Here is a 23,679-nt window from a genome sequence, read left to right as displayed (position 1 = left end):
ATGAGAGAGACGAGAGAGACGAGAGAGATGATAGAGAAAGTTTTAACGTTTGAGGAGAGTTATTGTATTGAGAATCATTTCTTGTATAAAAACTCTTGTAAACTGGGTGACTGAAAAATCAATAATGGTTTTAGTCGAAAACAAAAAAGAGTTAAATTAATTAAAGCAGAAAAGACAAATTTGTCCCTCACACAGAGATCACTTGGGGGCACGAATGATTACGATCCTCCTCATCCAGGAGATTCAATTTCAATCTCTGACGTTTTCTCCACTTCTTAGGGATAACTATTAGCCTTTGTACTCTCTCGTTTATCTTCACTGTCGGATCTCGTATTTAATTAGTTCTCGTGGCAGGATATATATATGTAATCTCATTCTTTTTGGGGATCATCATAAGAGATGGCTTTTGTGGTAACATCACTAATATTCGCTGTGGTCGGCATAATTGCTTCAATATTCACTAGAATCTGCTTCAACAAAGGCCCCTCCTCCAATCTGTATGTCTTCTTTTTTTTTTTTTAGTTATGCAATCTTCAAGTAATCTCATTGTTCCATCAATGTTAACGCCTTGATCCATAAGTAATACCTCGAATCATTTTTGAATCCCTTTGCGCTTTTAGAATTATTAGTAGACGAAATCTAAATCTCTTTTCTTCTTTTGACTTTTTTTAAATATTTGAACTGGCTACTTGCTGTGATAGTTTCTTCAGTGTAAACAAGTACTGTTACAATTCTAACTCCTTGGAATATGAATGTTTGTACACACATTCGATAACCATTCATCTTGTTGGAGTAAATCTCTCTCAAGTCTTTTTTATTTTTTCTTTCTTTGTGGAACAGGCTACATTTTACTTTGGTCATTACAGCCACCGTCTGCTGTTGGTTGATGTAAGTTTGTGAAGTTGGATGCACACACCACTAATACGATTTGATTCATTATCTCATCGTTTTTTTTTCTGTGGGGCAGGTGGGCAATTGTATACATTGCGCAGATGAAGCCTCTCATTGTCCCTATCCTAAGCGAGGTTGAGTAGATACCAATCTCTACTCAAAACACAATAACCCCCCATGTCTTCCTCGTACTAGCAAACCAACTATTTGAGTGTATGCTCTGTCTTTCTTTTTCTTCTTCAAACATATCTCCTCTTGAATCTTGGTCTCATTCACTTCTGGAACAGTCTTCACATTATACTCTGAAGACTACCAGAGAGTGTGTATTATTATTGATATAATAAATTTTTATTTGGAAGAATACTATCATACTACTTCCAATTATTATCTTCTTCATCTTCTTCTCAGGGATTTTGGGATTCTACTAATACGTTTTTGGCAAGTTCCTATCAACATCAATAATCCAAGCATGAACTCATTCCAACAGCCAGTCCCTGTCAAATGGTCCAAACGGTTCATGTGAAACTCTCTATTGAAATGACTCTGAGCTTCAAAATTGTTATTGAGGTCTTTCTTTATGAAATTACAAAACTTGAATTTTGACATAAACACACTCATTTTTAACTACCATCACACACAACACTCTTTAACTAACATTACAAGTAAAATCCGGAAACAACAGTATCTTTTTTTTCAAACAACCCCCAGTGTGAACTTAAATAGATCTCCGCCTGTACCGTATAGACTTCTTCTGTCTTCCACTGTGACACAGACTCTTGAACGAGTTGTGATTCTCTTCCTCAGTTCTACTTCGGAAGTAGTAGTAGGGTTGTCAAAGTTCGGCCCCTTATAGGAAGTAATCAGGGGCAGGTTTTTTAGCGGGAGGCCCTCTCGAGTCCTGCCATTTAGAGTATTGTCACTTTACTGAACTGCTCATAGTAAGAAATATATTTTTTACTAAAAGGGGATCCAAACCTGCTGCGCTGCCTCGAACACACGGAACTCTTTGTTTAGATTCTCATCGAGCTCTAGAATCGAAGCCACATTACCGCACCTGGATCATAGTTGTACATAGGAGTAAATGAAAAGATCAAGCTAAAAGGGAGGAAGATACACACTCTGAGTATCTTATATTTCTACCTGTAACAGTAATTTGGGGCTGACCAGACTGTCACAATCTGGCTATCGAACATCCATTTGTAACCCTCCATAACAAGCTGATGGGCTCGGGCTATGTAGTCTATGTTGTTTGTGTGGTTAAAAGAGGAGACAACACTGCCGCCAAAAAGGAAGCCAGCACCACGTGGACTCAATCCCCAGCCATCAACAATATCTTCAGGATCAGACCATAGGAGGTCACACATGGCACCATCATGTGGCACTTCTTGCTTCCGGTCAATTGTCCTGATCTGCCGTAAATAAATGTATATATGGGTTCGTCAGTTGAAACTTATCAGTCGAGAGATAGACAGAGAGCTGTTTCTATCAAACCTGATCAAGAGTAATGATAGCTGGAGAGAGACCGCCATGAACACAGAATATCTTGTTCTCAACAACAGCTGAAAGACTAAATGTACGTAATAAAAAGAGACGCATCAGTTTAGAGCAAAAAAAAACTGAAAGAGAGATTGAGGTGAGGTAAGTACCTCATGTAGTCGAAAATGTCGGTGCAGTATCTCCAGACATTAACAGAGCCATATTTACGCAAACACTCATCATAAAATCCATAAACCTACTAAAAGCAGACTCTGTAAACACTCATATATAAAAAAAAGACAAAGAAACTAACAATGAGAGACAGAGCATTCACCCACCTGTGTGATTTGCCTGCTCTCGTGGTTTCCTCTGATGAGAGTTATACGGTCTGGGTATCTAACCTGAGAACACATCAAAAGGAACCCACTTTAGTGGTGATTCTAAAACACAAGAGAGAGAATATGAAACACAAACACCCTCCAGTCCGTTACCTTGAGGGCGAGCAGAAGTAGAAAGGTCTCAACAGAGTAGTAACCACGATCAACAAAATCCCCAAGAAACAAGTAGTTGGTCTTAGGGCAATCACCCCCAACTTTGAAAAGCTCCATCATGTCATAGAACTGCCCATGTATGTCCCCACATAGCTAATTCCATTTTACAGCCAAAACAAAACTTTCAAGGATTAGCAAATCATACTCTTCTCTAACTTAAAACAAGCTGCTCAAAGGCAAAGATCTAACGAAACCATTCCTATTTATTAATTCATAAGATCCTAATTCTACTTCAGAGATGAAAACATGGAATCCCAGATCGAGAAAGAGAGATAACTTACAGTGACGGGAGCATCGACTCTTTGAACGTTGCTCTCTTCAACGAGGATCTCCATGGCTTTGAGGCAAAGAGACTTCACCTCCGATTCGCTCAGTGGCTCGCAGCGTTTCAGCTGCTCTATCTGCTTGTCTAGGTCTGACATTTCAATTACCTCCTCTATATCTCCTGAACACGATCGTTACTCTGAATAATTCAGATGAAAACCAACCAAATTTTCTCGAAAGAAGGAGAAAAAATCAGAGAGAGTAGTGTAGTTAGGTCATCTTTCTTCCCGGGAGAGCTGCTGCTTCTCTCCGCAGGAGGGGTGTTTTCTCTCTCCTTCCCTAATGTTCTTTGTTTTATTCAAAACCACTCCACTTCTTTTCTGAAATTCTATATTCGGCCCTGAAAGTCCTGAAATCAACACTCCGAACCCATTCCCACACTGTCATTTGGGCTAATTTATTTTTATAAGGCCCGGCCCGTGTATACTCACGCCACTTTTTCATATAACTCCACAACCAGTGATCAGAAACGATGCTGAGTTATGTAGCTCATATTGTCATGGTTTTCCTTTCTCTAGTTTCATAAGAATGTCCTCTGCTTTTGAAAATCTAACACTCAATGTTTCACAAAACTCCTTTTAACATCATTAATTGGATGATGTTTTCTTATCAAAAAAATAACAAATCTATTTTCTTGGTTAGGTTATATATAGAAACATAAAACATTCTTAATCAACAATTTAATAAACATTCGCAATGAATACAGCGTAGAGAATCAGAAACTCTTTAAGCTGTGTGGCTACTGCTGCAAATTAGAATCTGAAGTCAGGTTCCACGTCCATTGCCCATGTAAATTTCTCCTGAAGAGTCTTGGTGAACATCTGCATATTTCCATTAAATGTTATTTAGACCACTCACCCGTTCCTTTTTCATTTAACCCCACAAGTAACATTACCTTTTCAATGGGTACTTCATTACGTTTGCACCACGCAACTGTGATCCTTGGATCCATGTAATTTATCTTTGACGTTCCCAAGGCCACAGTTTTCAAATCTTCCTTTGTCTGCATGTCATGTTCCATCTTTTCAGCCTTCATCTTCTGTTGAGCTATCTTCTTCTCCCACCTGCCATTTTAACATCACAGTCTCAAAGAGCTAATCTAGTTTTAAAAGTCTCTTGTGTAACTGATAGGAAGGTTTTGTTATATTTACGCTTCTGGAGTTATGTTTCTCGTTTTCTTTCCATCTGAACCCTCTAGTGGAGCTTCTCCCTTTTTAGCCCTCTTGAGATTGGTTTTAAGTTGTTTAAGACCCTCCTGTGACAATATAAAAAACACAATGCAAATTATAAAGATTAAGACAACTTCCTCAAGTATCATATTCTTGGTTATTCAAATCTTATGTAGGAGATTTTTACCTTGAGTTCATCTATCTTATCTTTCAGTTTCTTGACTTGTGCACCGTGAGACTTTGTAACAGCACGCTGATGATTACAGATTATGGCCACCTGCAAGAATTAAAAAAGATATACTCATCATTCTTTTTCTTTCAATGAACTAAAGAAAACCACTATAACTTGGGCAATCTCACCTCCTTGTTGGCTTGATCATAAACTATTTTTTTCTGGTTTATATCAACACCATCTTTGGTTTCTCGACGCAACTGTCACAGCATCCAAACATATATAGGTATAGAACAATCAGATTCAGACTTTTTGGAAGTTAAACAGCAACAAAACTGAGAGGAACAAGGTTTCAATCATACCGTTTTATCCAGGGTGATGGATGCATTGTATGTACGGAATACTTTAGCTGTGAGTCCAGGCATAAGCTCCTTAAGATGAGCGTTCAGTTTGTTTGCGTCTATCTCATCAAAAAGATCGTCTGAATCGGATTTACCTGGATGGATGATTATAGAAAAGTTAAACCAATTTATTTATAAAACTCATGTGAAACGATTTAAATGTTTTAACACAAACTCAAATCCATGTATAACTCACCAGCTTTGAACTGTCCAATGGCTTTGTAAACAGGAGGCTCAACTTCAACAGTATTCTCATATCTTATTGAATCTTTACCAAGGAAGTCAAACTAAACACACATTAGAAAGAAAAAAAAAGTCTGTCAAGATCAAGCCACATGAAGTTAGAGTCAATGCTTTCAAGATCCAGTTACTACCTTTAACTGATTTGGATGAATGCACTCCACATGGTCTACTTTTAGCGTACAGCAACCAACAGTGTCTGCCTCATCATCATCCTGTCCAGAACAAGTGAAAAAACAATGAGAATTGTTTTTTTTTTCAAATAATGAGAATTGTTCTGCATACTAGTTAGTCATTACTTGCATATCATTAACGTATATTACCTTATCAGTACCAGCTCTAAGTGCCAATTTATCAATGAGATAGGTAGCCACAGCTATCTGACGCTTTAAAACATCTTTAGAAGTAAAGTTCTTGGTGTAAGCTTCTCTTATACTTTCTATGTGGTCCTGAACAAAAAAATTTAAGTAGCTAAGAATAGGTTATGTCTCTGTAGAATAAATCTGGACTACATATATACCTTAAGCTTCCTGGCATTCTCGTACTTATCCTTGTCGCTTTGTCCTTTCTGAGAACTGCTAGCTGACAGACCAACATACTTGTCTTTTTTTAAGATAACAGGATCATTCCACATTGCTAGCCATGAGACTGTGTTATCATGCCTTATTTCTTTCCATCTGCGAAAAACCAAGTCACATTGTTATTACACACAGAGTACATCATTTCCAGAGACTAAAGTTAGAATACCACCTTTCACCAGGTATGGGGCATTCAGGGATAGGAGCATCTTTCCCTATGTTTAGAGTGATATCATGTGGATGTATACGCCTCTTAAACTTTCCCATCTGCAAAAAATCAGGTCATAAACTGGTTTATGAAAGGCCCACCTAAACCCAAAAACGCATGTTATTTATGAAAGATTCATGAAGAAAAGAACCTTAGGATGTTCTCCCCGGCCTCTGAATAACCCAGGAGGTTCAACCTTATAGTTCCCAATCTGAAAGAGAGAGACAACCGTCACAATAAGTAAGCCTTAACCCAAAAGATGGAGAGAATTTACATGAACTTACTTTCTCTTTGACACCGTCTATAATAGCCCACATATACTTCTCTTCCTGCTCCTGTTTTTTCCCTTTTTTCTCTTTATTCTTCTGCACATTATCAAATGAAATAAAATATAGCTGTAATTAACATCATTGCAGTCGTATAAACTAAAAAAAAATTAGAAAGTCTCTTTGTCTTGTTACCTGCTTCTTTTCCAAATGCCACTCATATATTGGGGTAAAGTCACAATCATCTAGCGTCTGTATCACATGTTTCTTTCCAAGTAGTTTTCTCCAGTCATTCCAGAAATTCTTCCTAAATAGTGGTATGTTGTAATAGTCTGTATCCCTCATCACAGCAAACATCGTTGCAACCTAAAAAGGTAACAAATTTTCAGCAGAAGGATTAATGAAGCTGATCTTTAAGAATATATATGTATATGACTCTGAGGGAAAGGGAGAGAGGGATGACCTCTTCTTGCTCAGGAGATAAGTTGACTGGCTTTCCCTTGTATAAGATCTTGGTACCATGAGGTTCATAAGGTGGTGGAAAGGTGACACCGTTGTGCACCAAGGTAGTCCATTTCTTTTTCCCATCTCCAGAAGGTGAAGATTTTGAAGACTTTGCATAATCAGAGTCTTTCTTGGATCTTTTGCTCCTTTTCTTGGGCGGGGGAGAAGCTCCTCTTGTCACTTCCGGCTTCTTAGATGATGAAGTAGAACTCTGTTTTGTTACTTTAAGCTTTGCAGATGGTGTTTTACTGTTAGAGGAATCTGACTTGATTCTCTTGGCAATTGGAACATCATCATCATCAGTTTCATTAGGTGATACCACAGCCTTTCTCTTTCTATCTAAATTTTCGGTTTTCGCAGAATCTTGTTTTGCAGATGAAGATGATGCCTTGTGCTTTTTCATGGATGATTGATGTGTAGAACTGTCCTTCTCAAGAAGTCTCTTGCCAGACACCTTTGTCCCTTTACTTTCAAGCTTGGAACCATTCTGAAACTTCTTAACCAGAAGTTTATTTCCATCACTACCTGAAATTTCGTTGACATGCTTCTTCTTTTGTAAACTTGACGATATTGGAGCTTCATCATCATCTGACTCATCATCGCTATTGATCTTTTGTTCTGGCGCAGTGGATTTCCGCGAGGAGATTATGGTATCATCCTCAGAGTCTCCATCCTTAACAGTTGAGGGTATAACAACACTTTTCTTGAACACTAAAGGCTTATTATCATCATCATCGTTATGCATCACTAGTTTTGAAATAGCCTCAGAGCGCATACCTGATGAGAATATATATGTTAACAAGTATTCTATGAGATCTAATAATCAAAACTGAAACAGAGTAAAAATTTATTGACAGAGATCTAAACCTTATTTCTAAGTAAGAACTCTCTAGGAAAAGGCGATAAGGAAAAAGGAAAATCCTAGAAAAAATCAGGAAATCAAGAAATAGAAAGAAGACATCATCATACTTCTTGTCTATGTGCTCATGTATCACAATGCTTTACGCAAACGTACGCATCAAGGAAGCACAAAAAATAGTTCTGTAAGAGTACCTAGTTACGTCTTATTCAACTTACGTGTCCCCTCCATTGAAAAAACATATCAACCCAATCTTAGGGGATACACATACTTTACTACAATCTTGATAAGAACAAGAATAATAGTGTGCAATTGAAATAGAGAAAATCCCACAAACTCGTACCTGAAACCCTAACTTGTGTTACAATGAAAAGATTTTTGCTGCTGAATCAAATCAAATCAAACAAAATAATCAACCTTATTTAAGGAGCGTTGAAATTCTGGATGAAGCCTAACCTTTGTCTCTCTGTAAGTTTTCTTTCTTCTTATATATGTCACGCTTCCTATGCCGAGGAGGCTGGAGAGCCTAAGGCATAGAGAGACTCTATTTCGTCAAGAGGGTTTAGTTTTGGCAGTTTTAACTCCCCACGACGTCGTATCGAGCGGCGCGTATTTTTGTAACCTACCGCCCTAATTGAGATGCGTTCACATAGTAAACCAGGGTTATGTTAAACCGTATAATTACCCAAAATGATGTAATTGTATACAACCGCTCTTAACCATATTTTGAACCTTTTGGTTGCTTCGTTGGTCAGAACCTTTACAGCCATGTTCTTTACGTTGACGCGGACGCAGCGTCAAGCGGCTCCTCATGCCACATACTCACGTAGCCGGAACCTAACCTTTTTTTTTTTTTGTAACACTTGACATCATTATAGACATCATTTCTCATTTATTTGTAAAGACAACAAAGATACAAAACACATACAAAGATACAAAACACATACAGATTACACTTTGACATCATTATAGACATCATTTCTTATAGACATCATTTCTCATTTATTTGTAGCCGGAACCTAACCTTATAGACATCATTTCTCATTTATTTGTAAAGACAACAAAGATACAAAACACATACAGATTACAGAGTAGGGTGATGTTATTACAAAGGCTAATTTGCTCTCGCAAGAGATATTGTTGTCTCTCACACACTCTCTCTCTATCTATTCGTTGGGTGTCTCTTCTGAGACAGTGGTGATGTCTGAAACCGCGTCAGCCTCGTTCTCGTTGTCATCAACAGCCAAGCTCGAGACTTCGCCGCTCAACGAGGAAACTTCGTCCTCTCCCGTGACAGACGGAGCAGGAGACGCGTCTGTGCTGGTGGTGGTGCACGTTGTGGTGGTGCTCTGACTGGACGACGAATCCGAACTCTCCGCTGAGCGTTTCTGAAGACTCCAGTACATTATACTCGCCGTTAAGATTAGGATCATCTTCTGATTCACCTGTCACAACATCATCCCAAACACCATCTCCATCATTAACTCTTCTAACCAAGTACCAGAGAACACGTTATAATTTACCTCAACGATATCTTCAGGCAACAAGAAAACAGAACATCCGAGCTTTCTTGCAACGCTGACTATGTACGTAGCATTCAACCTCTTCTCCTCATCTGCACGTTTCAACAATCAAGATAACCAAATAAGCTTTGATTCTGGTTAAACAGAGTAAGTAGATAGAATCTAGCTAGGAGTGAACCTGTTCCACCCTTGGTGACAAGATTCCAGTTAACAACTCTTGGCTCAATTGCCCATAGAAGGTCTAGGAAGAATAACCCGTTCGATAAACTCTTGTCCTGAAGAATTTTAATTTGATTCAATAGTTACTAAGATTAAGTGTTTTTGAAGTTGATATTAAAGAAAGGTTACCTTGAAGCTCTCTATCTGAGATTTTCTCCCCATGGTTCTTACTTTCCGGTTAGCCCAGCTGAGGATATCTGCATCAGTCATATCTTTGCCTCGTGTCCTCGACCTGAGACTCTTGAGAAGCTGTAGCATATGGAATCTCATCAACTGCCATAATAGACCTGAAAGACAGACAAACATAATCTTTATTGCATCAAGCTAAGAAAAGAAACAGAAACAGAAACATGGGGTCTCTAGGGTAATGATGAATACCAAGAATGAGTTTCTTATTCCCTTGGACTATGTCGTTTCCAGCTACATTAACGAGCGAGAAGCTCAGCTCTTTCCCAATCTTTACCACTTGATTGCAGTTCTCTACTTTTCTAAATGGCATCTTGATGGGAGGTTTGGAAGCATGTTTCCAGTTGACTGATCCAGGAGAGACCTTGTCAAGAACTTCCAGAAGTATCCATCTGCAGCAAATTAGAAAATAGAAAATAGAAAATTAGAAACATCTACAGACTGGTTGCTTTATATATAGAAAGGAAAACATAAAAGCTTTACCCATTTCTAACATCTTCAAACACATTGTTGACATAACTTTCAATCCCCAGGCTGTTGATCCATAGCCGGTAGCATCGTTCATCTCTACAAGTCTGTACGTCTTCGGTCATCATCTCCGCAAATGAATACTTACCATCCGTACTTAGACCATTCCTGCAACAGGTACAGGCGGTTAAAGTAAAACCAAGTGCATAGAGAATGAAACAATTAAACTCAAAAGTGGTAAAATCTCCAAGTAAAAAGGGGTTTCAGGTAACAAGCTTTTGAATCACTGATAATAGCATTGTATGAAAAGCTTCTTTTTGTTCATTTTCCCGCTGACATTCACAAGTTTGTTTGTAAAGAATAACTTACAAAAATAGACGGTTCTTTCAGCTAATTGTCACCATCTTAATTAAACAGGAGTATGAAAGTCTTATCAGAAATACAAACCTTTCATGGAATATTTGTGCCACAAATGCAAGATTCAAAGTTGGAGATCCTTCAACAATCTCTTCAGCAGTCAAGTATCGTTTGCAGTTCATTCTCTCTGCGTGACAGAGAACTAGTTCAGCCCTTTCAAGTGGATCCTTTGCATCTAATGTAGCCGGGTCACAGTGTTCAGGTGCGAGAACATTGAGTAGGTAAGCATAGGCTTGTGCATCCTGAAGATTAACCAGAAATACGCTTTACTATAGGAAAAAAAAAACTTGATGAGGTTCAACAAATTTCATTCATAAAATTGCTTTTTATGATTCAACAAATTGCATCCATGGAAGTACCAAACCCTTAAGTGAAAAAGAGTTTATGTTTATATTGTGACTTTTATAATTCATATTATTTCTCTCATCCAAAAACTTAAGGAACAGTAGCACATAAGTACAATCTTGAATGTAAAGAGTTTGGATAAGCAAAAGAGAGAGAGGTTGCCTTTTCAAGTTATACTTTGAGAAGCCAAATAGTAATAGTATTACTGTAATACCTTTAGATCAGAAGAAAAGTTTGAGACGGTTTTCTTGTAACCCCCTTTCTTAAGATGGAAGTTCATCCATTTCAGTAAGATTTTCTCTGGGGGCAATCTCAGCAACTCCTCAACATCCTGCAACAGATAAGAAACTTGTTACACACTTATAACTTACAAGACGTGGGGTGAGATAATGTGATTGGTAGCTCAATTTACATCGCTGTCCTCAAGCAACTCAACAAGCTGAGGCGTCTTCTTTATGTTGAGATCAGCCAGCAGTTGAATCTGCACTTACCAACATTGTTGAGTTAAATAACTGAGAACAGAAAGCAAAAGTAACATATATATATATATATATATATATTTTTAAAGAAGATTAAATTTATTCGAATCAAAAAAGGCCTTTGTACAAACTAATGCAACTGTGATCTAGTTAAGTTTGAATGTTTTAGAAGCAAAAGTAATATAGGTGGATGAGTGTATACCTTTATGAGTTGTGAAATCAATCCTAGCACTAGGTGAGGCTGCAAAACATCATACAACCTCCATGGTCAGAACACTTCTTAGCTAATAGGTCACTGAGGAGACAAAACATACCCGTCCTTCAGCCAGGTCCTGTGTCCCAATATTAACAACAGTGCATCCAACAGCTTTGGCAGAGTTGAGACAGAGCGTGTGATTCTCATTCCTCTCCCAAGGATTAAGTACCCTCTTCGTGTTGATGGCTCGTTCGTCTATCGTCCCTGGTACTGCTACATTTATGAGCTTACTGCACTAGGAGAGAAACAAGTCAGAGGTAGAAAACCACAGATGCTCGAGATGAATAACTCTAAACATGTGAAACGTGCAGCTAGCTTACCATATAAGTACACCGTCTTTCACAAGTTCATACAACTGATTAGAATCAGGATCAAGAGGAAGGAACTGCTTGAGGAAGGGATCATCCCCAAGGTATCTGTTGATGTGCTGAACGAAAGAGCCCTTCTCCGACTGGTTTATAGTGTGGAGAAGCGTCGTGGTGCTAGCTTTGAGAAAGGAGGATGAGTGTCCGCCAGATTTCTCAGCTGCTTTGCCTTGTAAGTTGAGATATATCTGCACATCATAGGATCAATCAATATCACATTCATAGTGGTTCACCAACAAGAAACACCACAGTACCTTGAGAAACTCTTCAAAGTCCACATCACTGCTTGTATCAGAAGCTTGTTCTTGGAGTATCTCTCTGATCTCGTTTTCCTTGAATGTTGTACTAATGCCCTTGAACTTTGACAATAGAGGAGGGAGGTCTTCTATTGCGATGTTTCCACTTGAGTTCTTCAACGATACAAACTACACAAGAAATCAAGATTGATTAGTTTCATCCATGTAAAGGTAAAAAGAGGAACAATGAAAGAGAGAGAGAAGAAACCTTGGAGTTAAGAGTTCGAAGTTCGACTTGTGTGAACTGGCTCTGTAACCATGGATCCGAAACCACAACACCCACGAACCCAGACATCTCCCTGAAAACACTTGATCACGATAGAATCCTCTTTTTCGAATCTCCCTGGAAACGGATCATCGTAAGCTTCGCTGGAGTAATTGAAAGGATTGATCTTTGTGGCTAAGAAAAAAAAAAAGAAACAATTCGAAAATCTGTCCTTAATATAGCAAGACAAGACAAAACTGTGTTAACCGACCATTCTTTTGGTTAAGATAAGAACAAAGACGACTCCATCACGCAACCTACAAAATATAAATCTCGAGAGATGGAAGATATAGTCCTAATCTTACCTCGGGTGGAGGAACATTCGGCGTTGAATTCATCACTACGATGACATCGAATGAACCGAGACGGAGGAACTAAACCGCAATGTGCAAACTTTTGTCACGTGAAGCAACCTCAAGAAGATGAAGGAACAGAGAGAAAGGTACGATCTTTTTTTCTACTATACGTGTGAGCAAATTAACTAAGCCGTGCGTGAATAGAGGAGGGAAAATAAAACGAGTTTTATGTTTCGTGCGAGGTGCTGTTAATGCGAATGCTTGATACTTATTTCTTACGCGCGCGAGTATATTATTGGATTACGAAACTCGCTCGGTGAGGGAGACATGTGGATGGGATGTGCGTCCAGCTCGACAAGGGACGCTGACCTCACAATGTAACGACTTGTCTACGTGTCACTTCTCTTGACATCTCATATTTGTCTGCATTTACACCATTTACTAGATTAAATGGGTTTCAATTAATGTCTGCCTAACAATTTTTTTTTTTTTTTGTAACTTGGCATTCATTTATAAACTAAGAAAAAAATGTTTACAAGCCACAAGCCTAACAATTTTTTTACTAGCTTCGAAACTTCGCAGTGGTGTTCATGTCCGAAACTGGTAGATGTTCAAAAATGGGTGCAAAATATACTTAAAGGTAAAACATAAATCATCCATCAGATCTCTACGTAACATAATTACAATATGGCTTAATGGGTCTGCTGACGTCAACGCTGGTCTTAAGCCCATTTTAAAGAGTGATTTCACACTCCACCTTTTGTGGCCAAGCTATTTACAAATAGTTACTGTAATAATCTTTTTTTTTTAACGGTAATAATCTTAGTTATGTCAAGAGTTCGTTACTTAATTCCCATCACTGAGTTCGTTACTTAGGGCAACATTATTGGTAGTACTTTTTTATTAGTCCTTAGCTTATTTTATTATGTTTTTATGTTAAGAGACAAAGCTTAATAGACAATCCCTAAAGTATAGATTATTGGTAGGACTTTTGTTATCTCTCAGTAAAATAATTGTTTATTTTTTTGTATTTTTTATGAGTAATGATATATAAAAGATAAGTTTTAAATAAAACATATAACATTAAAATTGAAAACATAATTAAATTTCAAAGTTGCAACAAAAACAAAATTGGAAAAAAATTACAAACTTGATAAATAAAAGCAAACACACATTTTATTCAATACAGAGAAAGTTACAAATTATATGTTATTTGGAAGATGTCCAAATTTAGTCCATATATTTTCAATCAAATCATTTTTTAGTTGTGCATGGGCTTGTCTATTCCGAACGGTCGCTCGACGATCAATTGTATTGCCGAGATTTGTAGGCATATCGACGGAAAATGTATCATCCACATCTTCTCCTTCTTGAAATTCCAAAACGTCAAACTGAGTGAATGATGATCGTTCATCTTCGACAATCATATTATGGAGTATGATACATGCTCTCATAATATTTGCTATTTTGTCTTTATCCCATAACTTAGATGGATTTTTGACAATGGCAAATCTAACTTGAAGGACTTTAAAGGCACGTTCAACATCTTTTCGAACAACTTCTTGGTTTTTAGCAAATAATGATTTTTTTTCACCTTGGGGCAGTCTGATAGATTGAACAAAAGTCGCCCATTTTGGATAAATACCATCTGTGAGATAATAACCCAAATGGTACTCCGTTCCGTTGACATATAAGTTTACTTGTGGCGCATTACCGTTAATAATGTCATCAAAAACAGGTGAGTACATCTTGTGACGCTAGCTTTCTTTGTTGTCAGTACATTTGTATTTTATTGACTCACGAGCATTTGTTTGCAATGTTAGTTCACGAGCTTTTTTATACAATTTTATTGACACTAGCATTTGTATACAATTTTTCATTGTCAAACTCATGCGAGAAGATGTAGCAAAGTCACAACATTACACATTATACATGATCATTAACATCATTACAACAACATTAACGAAAACGAGACAGAGAAATCATTACAACAGCCTTGATCAGCTCAGCTTGATCAGTAATGTCATTAGAGCAATATAAAAAAAAAATACAGAGAGTTCATTCAAGCTTCTGCTCAGCAACATACAGAGAGTTCATTCAAACTAAGACAGTAACAAGTACAGATAGTAAGACAGTAAGACAGTAACCAACACTAACACTATCTTCTATAGCCTAACCAACTTCTGCTCAGCAACATTATAGAGATCCTTAACATGGCTAAGGTGTGTCTCATAGTCACTCAAAATGTTTAGATAATCTACCTTTTCAGCCAATTGAAGTGTGTGTATATCCCTGGCTCTCATCTCCTCCATAACCGCCTCATCCCACCATTTCCATACATGGCACTCGCCATCATCAACATTATCACATGTATAGTATCTTCTACCTGGATCGGTTCTACTGTAAGATGTAGCTAGATGAGGTTGCCCACCACAGTAGCATGTCTGCGGGAAGCCGAACTCGACCTCAGGTTGTGGAGGGTACTGAACCTCACGGTTATTGTAGCTTAGCTCAGCTTGATCCCGTCGAATAAGCTCTTCAGTTTCGCTGTAGCCACTGTCTACTGTGTCCCCTCCAAACTCGTCAGAATCAGAAGGCTGGCTATAGGAATAATCATGTCCCATGTTTAACTTAGCCTGAAAATTTTTAACAAAATAAATATTAGAAATTTAATTATAAAGATAGACATTCATTTATTGTAAAGGACATTATAGACATAGAGATAAACAGATTTATTTAAGTAATCAGGAAGCACATTCATAACATAACTGATTCATTTATAAAACAGACATACAAAGCAACCAGGAAGATAATACAAATCACTTAACACATAAATTAAAGACATAGTGGACCTAAAGTACAAACATAGTTAGGAGATAATTCTCAGAAATACTGGGCGAGAAGTTTGTTCTTCACAACTTCTTCAGCCTCACTGAGGGGTTCTTTTTTGGCAAGGAGAGTGTCTAGTATGGCCAGCTTTGACAGTTTCTCCTTCATCGCCAAATCCTCCTTTTTCATTTCCCAAATGCTCGTAAACTCAGCAAGAGACTTCACTTGACCATTATTCCTTTTAGCTTTTGCAGCCTTGATACCTTCAGGCCTTGTCTCATGATCACCAACATTGGTGGTTGAAGTTTGGGAACCTGTCTCACCAATTCTTCTCTTCGAATTGGCATTAGCTTTAGGGATATTAAGGTTAAGCCATTTTTGTTCATACCTCAACACACACCACGCATGCTCAAGTGTAAATTTGGATTTGTGGTCAGAGTAGAAGATGTCATGAGCCACCTTTAGAACATCATTGTCGTTCTGACCACTGGTAATTTGTCTCTCCGCAGCCGCAAATGCACCACAGAACTTGTTAGTGAGATCATTGATTTTGTGCCACCTCTGTTTACAATGGAGAAACTCTCTCTTTTCACCACCCTCTCTACCGTCAGTACTTGCTGCAACATATTCCCCAACTCGTTTCCAGAACGTCCCTGACTTTTGATCATTACCCACAACAGCATCCTTAGATGTGTTTAGCCACACACTGATTAGAACCTCGTCATCAGCTGGTGTCCACTTCCTTCTCTCCCTACGGTCCACTGGTGTGTCTTCAGGTAGAGTTGGGGCGTCAGCTTGTTGTGAACTGAAAGGAGGGATTTCAGAAGCTCCATAATGGAAACTCTCATACGAAAGGTTCTCATGGAGAACACTTTCGTGTTGACTGTTAAGGAGACCTAAATAACTAGAGGACTGGCTATATGGATGCCTTGAATCCACAGCAATGAGAAGAGAGGAGGGATTATAGAAGATTTGGGAACCGAAATGGTTACTGGTTTTACCGAACAAGAGAGAAAAAAGATGAGATTATAGGATAGCTTGAAGATGGTTGGAGTTTAATAGGTGAAACTGTAATAAGTTACTATCATAATTACCTAACCACAAACTACCATTGTCTAATCACAACTTATTGCATTTTACACAACTAAATAACTATCAAGTAACCTTTACAGGTGCATTCAATTTAAAGGAGATTTCGTACAAGTAGACTTCATGACTACACGTTTTCTATCAGAGTTCATGCGTACAAGTTCAATTCAATCAGAATTATCAATTCATTAAGTCAAGCTACTATTAACAACTTGTGGAGCTCAACTGAACATGAATTACAAACAGAGAATCAAACCAACCTCAGCAACTAACATACTCAGATCAAACAAAAGAACTCATATCAGTTTCAGCAAAGAAGTAATTATTTTGCAGACAATTAACAACAAATCCGCAGACAGAGCAAACACTTAACAACTTTAACAAATGTCAAGTCGAATTCAGTTTCATTATAACGCATCACTTGTTTATATGCACACAGAGCAAACACTTACAAACTTTACCACGAATTCAAACTGACAACAGTTTCATTACCACACAGAGCAAACACTTAACCACAAATTCAGTTTCATAACCACACAACTTTTACAATCTATTATACGGACACCACAAGAATACAATCACACACGGCACAAGATTCTTTCAAATGAGACAAATACGAAACACGATTTTGAAAACCCTAAATCTACAAATCTAAAATACGAAGGGAGGAACACATACCTACTTCGAATCGGCGATCAGTTTGGATGAGACGACAGTTCGGTGATCGAAATAAACGAAGACCCCGTCGAGAAAGAACGACAAATGAATCGCCGCCGAGAGAGAAGCCCCGTCAAGAGAGAACGGCCCGTCGAGAGAGAACGACCGTCGAGAGAGAACGCCCCGTCGAATCGCCGTCGAGAGAGAAGCCGCGAAGCCCCGTCGAGAGAGAACGCCCCGTCGACTGAGAAGCCCAATGAATCGCCGTCGAGAGAGAAGCCCCAAGAAGAATAAAGTGAATCTCGGACGCACATCAATTTTTCCCTACCAGTTTATCATCAACGGCGCGCAACATGCCACGTGGCTCGTAAGGATGCAAGCCAAAACTTCTTAATTAAGCGTCGTCCCGAATGTTTTCCGTTTTTTTCATTTAAATTTCGACCTCTTATTCGTAGGACTTGTGGCTAAGAAGTGCCGATAATCTTGCTAGTGCCGATAATCTTGCTCTTAGTTCCCATTACTCTAATAGGATGCTGTGTGCAGAGAGGTAATAGCCTAATAGGTATACAATGGTCACAAGTTTTCAAACAGCATTATTTAGTATAAAAACTTTCTTTACGGGGATCTTTATTACAAAAAGTACTAATTAAGATATCTAATTTTATAAGTGTAATTTAATGGGAACAAGTATCTAAATATTTTTATATCATCAAGATTTTTAACAAGTATATTGACGATCAAAATGTATATGTAAACATGTTGGCAAATCTCACTCTGTAATAGTATCTAGCTATTACTCCATCTGTTTCATTGTAAGTGTCGTTTTAGGTTTCGGCACACGGATTAAGGAAACAATTAATTTTATATATTTTTTATAAAAAATACTATTACCTATACACCTAACCATATTTCAACCAATAGAAAAATAATTTTTGCATAAAATTAATAAATTTTGCATTGAAAATCGAAAACGACACTTATTTTGTAACGAAAAAAATTCTCTAAAACGACATTTAATATGAAACGGAGGGAGTATTATAAATGATGACCAAAATATCTATAAAAGGATTAACATCATTCACATGGAAGCATTCACATGCCAACTTGTCTATGATGTTTTTTTTATTCGTTTGGTGTTTCTTTAACGTCTTTTTGTTTGGTGGTTATTTCCCAACTTGTGTTTGTTTCGAAGCAAACTTCCAAAGTATATAATTTTGAAACTGATTTGTTCGCTATTGTTATAAGAAAATATGAATTAAATGACCAGTGTGTGTCATTTGTTGTTTGTTTTTTTTATAATTTAATTATCTAAAAGTAGCAAAGTATTAATGTGTACTAGCTAATGAAGAGTAGTCATGAGTCAGTACAGTACAGGATATGTTGAGCACTTTTAACAGAAAGAGTAAATATCTTAGCTTCTTTAAAGTTTGACAATAAGAAAAGATACAAAGGTACAAAGGTAAGTGAAAGATAATTGTAATGGAAATTTAGATATGAGAGTCTCTGATGCATTGGGTTAAAACAATAAATGTAACATTGGGGTCTCATCATCAGTCATCATGGTCAAAGAAAAAGAGTTTGGGAGAGGTTGTTTGAGTCCTACTAGATCACAATGTGCATGTTTTATCTCACAGCATAAGCTGATAAGCACGTTCACTTTCATTGACAATTTTGATGAGGCTTAGGCTAAACGCAGCCAAATAGGTTTAATACGAGAACATGATCAGCCTTGAACTGAAGCGTGTCATTTTTCGCTCTGAAACTTCAAAAGTTATTGGAATGATCAACAGGTTGATATCTTGATCGGCATTCTAGTAACAAAGAGAGGCGTTCTTGGATTAACTTGGGTTACTCGAGGAGTAGTACGTAGTGTACGGATCTGAAGCTCCATGCTCAAACATATTCGCAAAGTGTGACAGTTCAAGGTCAAAACCAGTTGTATATTAGGATTTTTGTTTGGAAAAATAAAATTTCGTAAAATTAAACAACTATTCTAATTTATTGTGTAGTTTGTTACTGATATTCTTATCGTCATAACAAAATATCTGTTTATTTTTACAAAATAGTACAGTATTTTAAACCCGGACCGAACCGACGGTTGGACCAGGTTGAACCATGAACCGAAAATAATCCGGGTTGGGTTAATGCTAAAACCCAACTAAGATCGAACCAGTTAAAAACCCCTACCGAACCGTCAAAACCCGGGAACCGGCGACCCAATGAACCAGCAAACCCCAGTTCGTATATAAGTCAAAATTTTTTTAATGAAACAATTAATTTTTCTTATTTTTAAAGTAAAAATAAGAATTATCAAAGATTAATAAAATATCATGTCTCGTCTTTTTCGTTTGTCGTCTCTACAACTAATAAATTACAAGATTCACAAAATTTAATATTCAAGTCAAGATATTATTTTTGTCTACTTCTCATTTTGTTTAAATTTTTATTTCATGATGACTTGTTTTGAAGACTTTAAATAATTGAAACATTTACGTTTCTGAAATTTGTATTTCAAAATATAACTTTTACCTAATGCGTATATAATTTTTTAAAAGGTGATGAAGATTTAGAGTGATAAGATCTGGAATAAAGTTTAAATGTGCTTTTCATATTGATTTTAGATTTTAATTGTTATTTTTAAAAATTTCTACATATTATGGCTATTTAAACATTTTATTTGATATGATCTTTTTTTTTTTTTAATGCATATTATTTATAAAATATCATTAAATTTAGTTTAATCTAAGTAAACCCGATCGAATCCGGTTCAGACTCGGTTGAATCACAATGACCTATGACCAAAAAAAATTCTGGTTCGTAGTTGGTCCGGTTTTAAAAACACCACAAAATACTAATAAATGTGTGTTCCGTTAAGAGTCCATGTAACGGGTCCAATCATTTGAAGGGAAAAACAAATTAATTCTCGTAATACTGTCTGTAGACAGCATGTTGGTCGTCGATTAAACAACNCACATGAGAGCTTTATTTAATTTATGAGCCTGAAATAATTAAGTATTGCAGGTTGACGGTGTAAATAAATATCTATTTTAATCCGATAAAAGATAAATTCCAATGTATACACAACAACATCAACATCCTGGTTAGTAGCCCTGGGACGGATCCAGATATCCGGGAAATTTATGGTATCCGGATCCGGATCCGCCGGATTCGTGCCGGATTCGTGGATTTAATATCCGGATCCGGATTCGTGGTTTCCGGATATCCGGGTTTCCCCAGATATCCGTCTCAATATTTTATTATCCGCGGATATCCAGATTCGGATCCGGATCCAAAGTACTAATTTTTTTAATATAATACATAAATTAAATATTTATAAATATATTTATATATGTTTATAATATTATAAAAACTAAAATATAATATTATAAGATTAATTCATGTATAAATATTAATATTAATAAACTTAAAAATTTAATGTATTTTAAAAATACGGATCCGGATCCGGATATCCGGACCTAAAAATTAAGATATCCGGATCCGGATTCGGTTTGCACGGATCCAAGATTTTACTATCCGGATTCGGATCCGGACACCCCGGATATCCTATTTTCAGAGCGGATCCGGAGCGGATCTCGAATCGAATCCGGATCTCGGATAATAAGTCTCAGGTCTACTGGTTAGAAACTTTCCTTCGAAATTTATTTTATTTGCGACAACAAATAAAAGATGTGTTACATTTTCAAAAGTGGTGGTTTAATACAGCAAACATCAGCCCCACGTACATCGTACAGGTTTGCGCGTCTTTGCTGATTTCATGAGTAACTACCAATAGATATTCGCCACGTGTGTAAATACAGATAAGTCATGACGGCCACGTTAACGGGACCCGCATTAGCTGTTGATTACTCATTCACCACTTGGTTCATTTTGGCTCGCGCCGAGCCGCCGACCAAAGCTTCTTGATGTTTTGATGTAAACCAAATAAATAATTACAGCATTATAATAGTATATTATTATTTTCTTTCCTTACTTCGACCGAATTATTACCTTGACCAGACGATAATCTGCCTCTGAGCGGAATACATTTTTTATACTAATATTTATTTATTAAATGACTTTAACATTTTACAATATAACAATCTTTATCAATAATAAAATAATGAATACAAATATCAATTTATTAAATATATCATCGTTATTAAAGAGTTAACGTGTTATAATTCGTTTTCATTATTTTTAATACTTTATATGCACAAGATAAATTAAGTTTTATGGCTGACACAAATCACCAAAATTAGATATGCAACATCGATTGTAAAATAATGAAAGAGAGTTAGGTTTGCTCTCGATTTGTTTACTATGACTCTCCATAAGTGATTTCATTTTCTACCTCTATAAAATAGTCCACTTTCGTTCTCGTTTCCGTTTCAATGATATAAGTTTTGTTTCTTTTTTAACTTCTTATGTGAATTTGGTGAATTACATAAATGTCAATTTAAAAAAATGAGCATCTATAAAAAATTAGTTTCATTCCAAATACATATCTAAAAAAATCAAATCTTTGAAAAAAAATCACCGGCAAACTCTATTAACAGGTTAGTGTTCAAATTTACTATATCAAACTATTTTACAATATAAGTGCAGACTCGAAATATAAATATATGTCTAGTATATATTCACCAGTTCGGTCTAAAAAATATCTAATCTTAGAACAACAAAATAAATTACTTATTTTATTAACCTACGGTTTAGTTACTTAAGAAGTATATCCATAAAAAATATATAATACTTTATCATTCTAGTATATGTAAACTATGTATAAACTAAAAACTGTTTGATTTATTAAATGAAAATCAGAAAACTTATTATAAATAGTTCAAATATATCATTCTTACAATTATAATAGCTAGATATGATATTAGGGAGAAACAAACATTAGACGAATGATCAAATATCTCATTTTTCGAACAAACTCAAAAGGAGATGATTGGAATCTTGTCATGATATTTCATTAAAAGCTTTTAGGAATAAAAATCAAGACTACATTATTTAATCTGAATGAAATAATATATATAGTTTTTCCAATATTAAAAATCACTTCGATTTTAAAAAGTGTATTTCTGGGATTGTTAAAATCAAATAACATATTAGAAACCACATATTTAAAAAATAATATGTATACATAAAAGTATATACATTAGAGTAAACACATAAATCAAAACCAATACTTTTTGTTATTTACAATCATATTTTTGGTAAATAAATCAAAAAATCATTTTATTTACTTTATATGATATATAATTAAAATTTAGTGATATTGACATATATATATATATATAGATATTTTAATATAAATCATACTATTATTGATATTTTCTACTCATATGATTTTATTAACATTTGTATATTTGTTGTAACAAAAATTTAAACCGTTAATCACAATTTTTTTAATATATTTGGGTTTGATTATTTATTCTGATGATCGATTCAACCTCTGATCAAAAAGATGTACCTTGGTTATATTTCATCTCGTCAATTTAATGGCCTATTAGAAGTGCAAGGCGCTTTGGTGAGATCCTCACGGACATAAAAAGATTTTCATGTAAATAGAGGCCAGAAGCTCTATGGAAAAATTGTGTGAGATTTTTCAATACAAATTTCAAAATTAAAATATTAAAATTTCAATAATTTTTCAATGAAAATTTTGAAATTAACATATTTTTATATTTTATGTAGTATATAATTTAATTTAAACGATATTAATATATATATATATATATAAGACTTCATTTTCATTTGATTTATGATCATTTGTATCTTACTTGAACAAAAAAAAATTAAACCATTAATCAAAAAAATTTCAATGTGAGACTTTTATCATTTTAGTAATTTATAATTGTTTAAAAAAATTCAAAATAGAACATATAAAAATATCTAATTGTTTTAATATAAGCTTAAAGTGATTGTTTAATTTTTTCTAAGAATATAAAATTAAACAAAAAAGTGAGAGAGTACAAAAATTGTTATCAAATATGTATTATTCATAATCATTAATTGTCATATATATGTTAATCATATTAGGTAATTCCGTAGTTTTTATTTAAAGAAACAATTAATAATTTTTTTGTACACTGCTAATCAATTTGATAGTTAGTTTAATAAAAAATATAATATATATTTATATACACCAATTTATTTGCCTAAAAATTCTAAGAATCATCTTATTGATGACATGTGCCTACGAAAACATGTTGTAATGCTCGATAATTAATATATAAAGGATATGTTATTTTACTGCTAGAAAAGTAGAATACTCTTTTTTTTTACCGATAGTTTGACATAAGTATGTGAATTACAAGTAAAAAACGATCTAGCCAACTGAGATTTGT

At 35.7% G+C, this 23,679-nt stretch overlaps 5 protein-coding genes across 8 annotated transcripts; 1 reads left to right on the top strand and 4 right to left on the bottom strand.

The window, feature by feature from the left end:
- The first annotated feature begins 203 nt into the window (after positions 1-203).
- On the top strand, positions 204-1,275 carry LOC106308002 (V-type proton ATPase subunit e2). Its single transcript, XM_013745109.1, has 3 exons — positions 204-497; positions 841-888; positions 968-1,275. The coding sequence occupies exons 1-3, from the start codon at positions 400-402 to the stop codon at positions 1,032-1,034; spliced, it is 213 nt and encodes a 70-aa protein (XP_013600563.1). The 5' UTR covers positions 204-399; the 3' UTR covers positions 1,035-1,275.
- Positions 1,276-1,405: 130 nt separating this feature from the next.
- LOC106307984 (serine/threonine-protein phosphatase PP-X isozyme 1) lies at positions 1,406-3,526 on the bottom strand. Its single transcript, XM_013745093.1, has 8 exons — positions 3,200-3,526; positions 2,859-3,011; positions 2,706-2,768; positions 2,538-2,623; positions 2,383-2,458; positions 2,032-2,300; positions 1,867-1,945; positions 1,406-1,789 (listed from the first exon to the last, which is right to left on the bottom strand). The coding sequence occupies exons 1-8, from the start codon at positions 3,338-3,340 to the stop codon at positions 1,739-1,741; spliced, it is 918 nt and encodes a 305-aa protein (XP_013600547.1). The 5' UTR covers positions 3,341-3,526; the 3' UTR covers positions 1,406-1,738.
- A 412-nt stretch (positions 3,527-3,938) lies between these two features.
- Positions 3,939-8,094, bottom strand: LOC106312270 (DNA topoisomerase 1). 3 transcript variants are annotated; one of them, XM_013749738.1, is made up of 16 exons: positions 8,057-8,094; positions 6,740-7,557; positions 6,472-6,642; positions 6,295-6,375; positions 6,162-6,221; positions 5,975-6,069; positions 5,745-5,901; positions 5,548-5,673; positions 5,359-5,439; positions 5,181-5,271; positions 4,946-5,079; positions 4,772-4,843; positions 4,599-4,688; positions 4,394-4,497; positions 4,138-4,306; positions 3,939-4,063 (listed from the first exon to the last, which is right to left on the bottom strand). In XM_013749738.1, exons 2-16 carry the CDS (start codon positions 7,553-7,555, stop codon positions 3,995-3,997), a joined length of 2,316 nt encoding a protein of 771 aa, XP_013605192.1. In that variant the 5' UTR covers positions 7,556-7,557; positions 8,057-8,094; the 3' UTR covers positions 3,939-3,994. The 3 variants fall into 3 exon arrangements, with proteins under 3 accessions (XP_013605192.1, XP_013605200.1, XP_013605183.1); XM_013749746.1 differs by lacking the exon at positions 8,057-8,094 and adding an exon at positions 7,983-8,021; XM_013749729.1 differs by lacking the exon at positions 8,057-8,094 and adding an exon at positions 7,648-7,702.
- A 466-nt stretch (positions 8,095-8,560) lies between these two features.
- LOC106312290 (fimbrin-1) lies at positions 8,561-12,976 on the bottom strand. Of its 2 annotated transcripts, none has more exons than XM_013749758.1 (15): positions 12,764-12,973; positions 12,402-12,593; positions 12,152-12,322; positions 11,853-12,085; positions 11,591-11,762; positions 11,479-11,517; positions 11,210-11,278; positions 11,012-11,128; positions 10,483-10,694; positions 10,051-10,203; positions 9,760-9,959; positions 9,511-9,668; positions 9,341-9,437; positions 9,163-9,254; positions 8,561-9,084 (listed from the first exon to the last, which is right to left on the bottom strand). In XM_013749758.1, exons 2-15 carry the CDS (start codon positions 12,486-12,488, stop codon positions 8,806-8,808), a joined length of 2,079 nt encoding a protein of 692 aa, XP_013605212.1. In that variant the 5' UTR covers positions 12,489-12,593; positions 12,764-12,973; the 3' UTR covers positions 8,561-8,805. The 2 variants fall into 2 exon arrangements, with proteins under 2 accessions (XP_013605212.1, XP_013605220.1); XM_013749766.1 differs by having other exon boundaries at positions 8,806-9,084; positions 12,402-12,536; positions 12,764-12,976.
- A 2,661-nt stretch (positions 12,977-15,637) lies between these two features.
- LOC106332143 (glutathione S-transferase T2-like) lies at positions 15,638-21,375 on the bottom strand. Its single transcript, XM_013770615.1, has 2 exons — positions 21,338-21,375; positions 15,638-16,574 (listed from the first exon to the last, which is right to left on the bottom strand). The coding sequence occupies exons 1-2, from the start codon at positions 21,373-21,375 to the stop codon at positions 15,638-15,640; spliced, it is 975 nt and encodes a 324-aa protein (XP_013626069.1).
- Positions 21,376-23,679: the final 2,304 nt, after the last annotated feature.

The sequence above is a fragment of the Brassica oleracea genome, chromosome C1 (genome assembly GCF_000695525.1).
Source record: "Brassica oleracea var. oleracea cultivar TO1000 chromosome C1, BOL, whole genome shotgun sequence".
NCBI lineage: Eukaryota > Viridiplantae > Streptophyta > Magnoliopsida > Brassicales > Brassicaceae > Brassica > Brassica oleracea.
The sequence above is the reverse complement of the archived record's forward strand: the minus strand, read 5'-3'. Positions and strand labels throughout refer to the sequence as shown.

Bases quoted from the DNA above. Each gene is read 5' to 3' on its own strand.
- LOC106332143 (XM_013770615.1), bottom strand. From the start codon at position 21,375: ATGTATTCCGCTCAGAGGCAGATTATCGTCTGGTCAAG. The intron at 16,575-21,337 runs GTAATAATTCGG...CGGTAAAACCAG, and splicing joins CAGATTATCGTCTGGTCAAG to TAACCATTTCGGTTCCCAAA.
- LOC106307984 (XM_013745093.1), bottom strand. From the start codon at position 3,340: ATGTCAGACCTAGACAAGCAGATAGAGCAGCTGAAACGCTGCGAGCCA. The intron at 3,012-3,199 runs GTAAGTTATCTC...AAATGGAATTAG, and splicing joins GAGTCGATGCTCCCGTCACT to CTATGTGGGGACATACATGG. The intron at 1,946-2,031 runs GTAGAAATATAA...ACTATGATCCAG, and splicing joins GCCCCAAATTACTGTTACAG to GTGCGGTAATGTGGCTTCGA.
- LOC106308002 (XM_013745109.1), top strand. From the start codon at position 400: ATGGCTTTTGTGGTAACATCACTAATATTCGCTGTGGTCGGCATAATT. The intron at 498-840 runs GTATGTCTTCTT...TTTGTGGAACAG, and splicing joins AAAGGCCCCTCCTCCAATCT to GCTACATTTTACTTTGGTCA. The intron at 889-967 runs GTAAGTTTGTGA...TCTGTGGGGCAG, and splicing joins ACCGTCTGCTGTTGGTTGAT to GTGGGCAATTGTATACATTG.
- LOC106312270 (XM_013749738.1), bottom strand. From the start codon at position 7,555: ATGCGCTCTGAGGCTATTTCAAAACTAGTGATGCATAACGATGATGAT. The intron at 4,844-4,945 runs GTATGATTGAAA...ATGCTGTGACAG, and splicing joins CCATCACCCTGGATAAAACG to TTGCGTCGAGAAACCAAAGA. The intron at 4,498-4,598 runs GTAAAAATCTCC...ATATTGTCACAG, and splicing joins ATAAGATAGATGAACTCAAG to GAGGGTCTTAAACAACTTAA.
- LOC106312290 (XM_013749766.1), bottom strand. From the start codon at position 12,488: ATGTCTGGGTTCGTGGGTGTTGTGGTTTCGGATCCATGGTTACAGAGC. The intron at 12,086-12,151 runs GTACTGTGGTGT...TATGATGTGCAG, and splicing joins ACTTTGAAGAGTTTCTCAAG to ATATATCTCAACTTACAAGG. The intron at 11,129-11,209 runs GTAAATTGAGCT...TATCTGTTGCAG, and splicing joins AGTTGCTTGAGGACAGCGAT to GATGTTGAGGAGTTGCTGAG.